At 46.0% G+C, this 7,025-nt stretch overlaps 1 protein-coding gene across 1 annotated transcript; it reads right to left on the bottom strand.

Annotated features, from left to right (window-relative positions):
- Positions 1 to 2,662: 2,662 nt before the first annotated feature.
- On the bottom strand, positions 2,663 to 4,283 carry LOC136491827 (carboxylesterase 15-like). Its single transcript, XM_066488052.1, has 3 exons — positions 4,221 to 4,283; positions 2,890 to 3,183; positions 2,663 to 2,821 (listed from the first exon to the last, which is right to left on the bottom strand). The coding sequence occupies exons 1-3, from the start codon at positions 4,281 to 4,283 to the stop codon at positions 2,663 to 2,665; spliced, it is 516 nt and encodes a 171-aa protein (XP_066344149.1).
- Between the last annotated feature and the right edge of the window lie 2,742 nt (positions 4,284 to 7,025).

The following is a 7,025-nucleotide window of genomic DNA, read 5'->3' as shown; positions in this document are numbered from 1 at the left end:
AGACAACCTACATCCAGAGAACACAGATGATGGATGCCATTACCTATGTCCTGCTAGCTACACTCTAAGCAAAGAGGAGAAGGAAATCATGTTTGAATGCTTAAACAACATCAAGGTACCATCTGGATTCTCCTCGAATATAAAGGGTATTATAAATGTTTCCAGAGAAGAATTCTGTAACGTAGAAGTCCAATGACTGTCACGTTCTCATGACGCAATTACTTCCAGTTGCATTAAGAGGAATTCTACCTCCAAATGTACGTCTAAGCCACCGTGAAGCTATATGCATTCCTCAATGTAATTTCTCAGAAGGCAATTGATCCAACTGAATACTAGCTAAACTACAGAATGATGTGGTTTAATATCTCATCAGCTTTGAGTTGGTGTTCCCTCCTTCCTTCTTTGATATCATGACACACCTCCTAGTTCACCTAGTCAAGGAGATTTTTATTCTCGGTCCTGTGTTCCTACACAACATGTTCCCCTTAGAGAGATTCATAGGAGTACTGAAGAAATATGTTCACAACCATGCTCGCCTAGAAGGAAGCATCACAAGGGCTATGGAACAGAAGAGGTCATTGAGTTATGTGTTGACTTTATTCCCGACCTTAACTCGATTGGTGTTCCTGAATCGAGACATGAGGGGAGATTAAGCGGAAAGGGGACACTAGGGAGGAAAACATATATTGGTACGAAGGATGATTATTTCAATAAAGCGCACTACACAGTTCTACAGAACTCCTCTTTGGTAGATCCGTAATTGAGACACACAAGGATCTCTTACGATCCGAGTTTCCAGGGAAGACTGAAGCTTGGATTACGCGTAGCACATAGAAACTTTCGGCGGTTGGTTGTGAAAAAATGTCAAGGTGATGAGAGCATCCATGAGCAACTGTATTTATTGGCTATGCAACCATCATGGCATATTGTCACATACAAAGGGTACGAGATAAATGGGAACATATTCTACACAGTAGCCCAAGATAAAAGGAGTACCAACCAAAAAGTGGTGTCCGCATAGATGCCACAGACCCGAATGGGAATAAGCAGACATATTATGGACGCATAGATGAAATATGGGAACTAGAATATGCACCTACTTTGAAGATCCCATTGTTCAAGTGCCAATGGGTCAAGGTGACCGGAGGCGGGGTAACAGTAGACAACGAGTATGGAATGACAACAGTAGACCTTAGTAATATTGGGTACAAAGACGAACCATTCGTCCTTGCCAAGGATGTGAATCAGGTGTTCTATGTCAATGATATGTCTACCAAACCAAAAAGAGGGAAAAACGATAATGACTCAACCAAAGAGCCAAAGCGCCACATAGTTCTTTCAGGGAAAAGAGTCATCGTGGGAATTGAGGACAAGTCGGACATGTCAGAAGATATGAAAAGGATGACCGAATTCCGCCCTTCAAAGTGAACAAAGACCCTAGCATCTTGGTAAATGATGAGGACACTCCATGGTTACGAAGCGATCATAACCAAGGGACATACGTAAAGAAGAAGTTCACTGCTGTGCCCACTTGATGATATAGTGATTTAATGTAGTGTGTGTTTGAGATATTATGTAATAATTGTGAATTCAGATGTTTATTATGTCATGTTTCAAATTAAATCAATGTTTGATTTGGTGGGATTTCTCTCTCAAAAGGTAAATTAGGATACTGAGTGATGAAAAATTAAAATATTAACGTTAAAAAGTTGATGTGAAAACACAAATTTCCTGTCCAAACCAATAGTTTTAATAATTTTAATTAAACACTACATTTTTGCATTAACGAAATAATAAATATTAGTTACATTATGTTTTATAATTATAACAAAAAATAAAAAAAGTTAGGCTATAGATTTTTCCTATGTGCAATAAAGAAAAAAAATCCATATTTTTAACAAAAAAAATTTATGCCTTTTATTTAATTTACTATGTATTTAACAAGACTATTGCATTTTATAAAAAAATTTGCTCAAAACATGCGGGAAACGAAACTGCAGCCCACATTTACTCCCGGGGGGAAGCCCACCCGGAGTAAAGGTGGGCTGCAGTTTCGTGGCCCGCAAAAAAAAAACCCTTTACTCCCGATGCGTGTTACCAACCGGGAGTAATACTCCCAGTTAGTAACACGCACCGGGAGTAGTAAGGACCTTTACTCCTGGCTGGTGGTTGGCACCGGGAGTAAATCTCCCTGGTATATAAGTGCCAGTGCCTGGCGCAGATCGATCCCCTCCTCTTCTTCCTCGTCGAACAACCGCCCTTTCTCCTCTTCTTCCTCGTGTCGCGCCGGTCGCCACCCCACCTCGCGCCGATGAGCCCTCCACCGCGCGCATCTCCGCATTCGTGAGGTGAGTTCTCTCGGCTTTCTCATTCCGGGTCGAAGATGAAGAACCCGTGGCCCTAGCCCCCTCTAAACACGGCAACACGGCAAGTTCGACCGGCTTCTTTCCATCGACGTCAACCTAGCGGCATAGTCCTATATGCGGTCGTGCAGCACGTCCTAGTCTAGGTCCACGATGAGCAGTGGTGGGAAGGCGACGTCGTCCAGCGGGACGCTGTCTGGCCCAAACAGGTTGGCCATCGGGTCGTGCCGACGGGTAGCGCCAGGCGCCACGCCTGGTCGAACAGCATCATGCCATGTTCGTCAACAAGGCCGGCCGTCTCAGATGTCGTTCTCCTCGGCGACGAAGAAGGGCCAGAGCAGGACGCACATGGCGATCCGGATGATGGGGTCGAGGGCGAGCTGCCCGCTGCCGTATTGGACGGTGACGTGGTGCGCGATGTTGCCGCCGGCCGAGTCGCCGCAGATGAACACCCTGCCCTGGTCAGTCGAGTCATGGCTAGCCACGGGTCGGTCTCAGCCTGGGCACGGAGCCACGACAGGACGACCTCGGCGTCGCGGTGCATCGCGGGGAGGCGATGCTCGGGTGCCAGGCGGTAGTCAGTGGAGAGCATGAGCGCTGGGAGCTCCGTGGCGAGCCTAAGCGCGCCGACATGGAAGTGGGGCAGCTCGAAGCTGCACAGGCAAAAGCCACCGCCGTGGAAGTAGACGAGCACCGGCAGCTTATTATTGGCCGTCGTCGTGTTGTCGTCGGTGGGCCTGTACATGCGAAGGCGGAGCGCGTGCGCGGCGTTGTAGACGACGTCCTTCCACTGGACGGGCAGGTTGGATGGCACCTCGCCCTGGAGAGGGAGCGGAGTACTCCGCAGAGCGCGTCATGGTGCCGTCACTAAGAAGCTGCACAATGCTGAGGCAGTCGTCCACGACATGCGACACGGTCGCTAAGAAGAAGTTCACTCCTTGGCTAGCTCCACAACGTTTAGGGTTTATACGGCAGAGCACCACCGCCCTCGTTAGGGTTTATACGGCAGAGCACCGCTGCCCTCGTTCGCCCTAGGGTTTAGGGTTTATACGGCGGAGCACCGCCACCCTCGTTCACCTATGTGTACAAACATATATACGACGGAGTGGAGCACCGCCACTCTCGTCACACTGCCCTCTCTCGTGGCCTAGGATCAACATTCATATTATCGTTATCGTTAACGCTAAACAATCACACTAGGGCGAATTGCGTTGATGACTAGGGCGAATCGCGTTGTTGATGTCACCGACATGGTTCGCCCTAGTCACCGACGCAATTCGCCCTCGGCCATTTACGTATAGCCCTAATTCGCCCTAGTACCAACGCAGTTCGCCCTAGTGTGGCGAATTGCGTCCGTGACGAGGGGCAAGATTTAATAATGCATATTGTTCATAGATTTTACGCATGTAAGCAAAGATTTGACGTACTATATATTGGTTTTGTTTTTTGAAGCTAGATGGCCGACCCGAGAAACATGGATGAGGAGGAGTTGATGATGAATTTGATCAACACTGGCACTCAAGTTGCCGGCGATGATGGTGCTAAAAATAACGTGCAAGAGGATGCGGATGATGGGAGTCAGTACTTAGCTCTTGAACAAAATGAGCAACAACATATTGGCCAAGTATATTTTTTATTATTAGCTATTTATATTATCATATGTTATGTGTGCTCATGACATTAAAAATAATGTTTATGTTTTGTAGCCCTCTGGATCGACATCAACAACTACAACGAAGAGTAAAAATGTTCGAGGTCCCAAAAAGCCATTGGAGGGCTGCTTCATCATCTAGAGTTCATGTGGATACAGGCGAACCGGGGGGGCATAAAACGAAATTCATGCACCACTGTGGTTACCTTGTATGGGACCGGCTCCCGATCAGTACCCGCGAATGGAAGAAGAAGACCAATGCTCCTCATATCAGTTTTTGATCGTGACAAGACATTAATTTGGAATGATGTCTTGGAACATTTCACTCCAAACAGATGGTTATGATGATATAATAGATGGTGATGAATTAAAGGAGCGAGTTAGGGATTGGGCAATGAAGAAGATGGCCACCCAGTTTCAGACTTGGAAGAAACACCTATACACGACGTATGTCAAGAAGAACATAGCACCAGATTTTACTGTCCCAGCCCGATCTCAAAGCAGAGGCCCTATTGGGATGAGTTTGTACAGTACAAGACGTCGGAAGAGGGTGCGAGTGGGTGATAAAGAACCAACGTAATGCCCAACAGAAGACATACCACCATAACTTAGGATCAGGTGGCTACCCGACTGCCATTAAGAAGTGGAACAAAATGGAAGCAGACCTTCTTGCCAAGGGTATCACACCAGAATCACTCGAGTAGAGAGCGTGCAAAGAATTGGTTTTTCGCTCATGGGAACACTGGACCAGGAGACAGGGAAGTGCGTTTATGGCGCAAGACTGCAAGAAGCAGCAGAAAGATTGTTTTATGCTCAGAGAGCTACTGCTAGTGGTGCGTTAGGCCCAACAGAGAGAAGGATGAACTGACATACGCCATCGGGACTATTGAACACGGTGGCCGAACTAGAGGCAAAGGAAGTGTCTCATGGGAGCATGGATTCCCTCAGGACAGACCTTCCTACAAAGCCGCCAGAGAAAGAAGGAAGAAGAGGCACACGGCTCCAGAGGTTGGAGGAAGCGGTGCGTGAAGCATAGGAGCGGGAAAAAACCTTGAAGCGAGAATGCAGGAGGAAATCAGAAGGCAAGTACAAATAGCAGTGAGTGCAAGCAAGCAGGCATCAGAGCAGGAATCAACATTAGCCAATCTGTTCAGTTGAAAAGTAGCTGCGCTTCCACGGAGATACCAAATCAAGGGGACACAGGACTGCGCTTCCCTGTGGATGACACTGAACCTTGTACATCGTGTGAGCTACACATTCGAAGGGGAATTCCACAATCAAGGTGGCTATCGGTCTTGTTAATCCTATCGACCAACCAAGACACAAGGATTCATGGGAATATAATCCAAGAAGGATATGCTACCATCTCGGTAGATAAAGTTGAAAAAGGTTTTAGTGATTTGCCTCTTGACATTCCTGGAGGTGATGGCGAGAAGACTCTCGGAGAAGCAGAGAAGACATTCATTCTATGGCGCAAGCGCGTCGATTTCTTCAGTTGTAAAGGTTACCAATCTCATACTCTCATTTTTTACCATTTTCTTATGCCATTTTGTTCACTATATATATTTATGGTTCTTTATTGTGGTTTTTTTCATTTGTAAGCAATTTGAGCTCAAAATCACTTCAAGCTTGCATATTTACATGAAAGAAGGTTAAAGTATATATAAATATAAAGTTAGAAAATAGTTAGAAAATTATAGCAAATCCTTACTAGTTGAACTTGCGGACCGTGTTCAGGTCGGCGAGGATGTTCTCTGCCGAGCGGTAACGGACGTCAAGGAGGAGCTTTGATTCTACGAGGGAGAGCGACAACGGTCGTGGAAGACCGTGTTCCCTTCCTCGTAGAATCGGAGCTCTTCCTTGACCAAGTACGGTGCCGTCCGGTGGAGAAATGCTCGCCGAGCTGATCACGTAAGCAAGGTCAACTAGTACGGATGGTTATTTATTCACATGTCCCGATATCGTCGCAGTAGTCTGTCAATCACCGTACCTAAACGTAGTATATATAAATAAAAACTTAGAAAATAGTTAGAAAATTATAGAAAATCCGTACTAGTTGAACTTGCGGACCGTGTTCAGCTCGGCAAGCATGTTCTCTGTCGAGCGGTAACGGACATCAAGGAGGAGCTTTGATTCTACGAGGGAGAGCGACAACGGTCGTGGGAGACCGTGTTCCCTTCCTCGTAGAATCGGAGCTCTTCCTTGACCAAGTACGGTGCCGTCCGGTGGAGAAATGCTCGCCGAGATGATCACGTAAGCAAGTTCAACTAGTACGGATGGTTATTTATTCACATGTCCCGATATCGTCGCAGTAGTCTGTCAATCACCGTACTTTTTATTTTAACTTTTTATGAAATGAAAAACTTAGAAAATAGTTAGAAAATTATAGAAAATCCGTACTAGTTGAACTAGTGGACCGTGTTCATTTCGGCGAGCATGTTCTCTGCCGAGCGGTAACGGACGTCAAGGAGGAGCTAGATAATTTTATAGTTTGTTAATTTTATTTGTTTATAAAAGGAGAAATTTATAGTGTATTAAAAAATGAGTATAGAGAGTAGATGGCAACTGCTTCCGGGTCCTCGGCCTCTCATGGGTTTCCAAAGCGACTTAGGCCGGGCCTTCCTCTCATTCCATGCGGCAAGTGTCGTGATGAGACGAAGATTGTGATGGAGTACCGAGTGAAGAAGGAGGGTCCCAACAAGGATCGTATCTTCTACAAGTGTCCGGATCGCAATGTGAGTTATTTTATCGTATTTAATGATTATGGTTAGTTTATACCTATTTTCATGATGGTTGTGATTAAAGTTCTAATTTTTTGTTTTAATTTCAGTGGGATGGCAGTGGACGATGTTCAGGCTTCTACTGGGAGGAAGAGTATGTTGAACTCGTGCAAAAATATCTTGCACAACAGGCAGATACGGCGGCTAATGAGGCAGTGATCCAGCCGAAGAAGCCCAAAGATGTTGCACAATCGGGGGATCTGTCTGTTTTAGTTGAGATTGGTCGCGAAA

The sequence above is a fragment of the Miscanthus floridulus genome, chromosome 11, assembly GCF_019320115.1.
Source record: "Miscanthus floridulus cultivar M001 chromosome 11, ASM1932011v1, whole genome shotgun sequence".
Taxonomy (NCBI): Eukaryota; Viridiplantae; Streptophyta; class Magnoliopsida; order Poales; family Poaceae; genus Miscanthus; species Miscanthus floridulus.
This window is presented reverse-complemented; position numbering and strand designations above follow the sequence as displayed.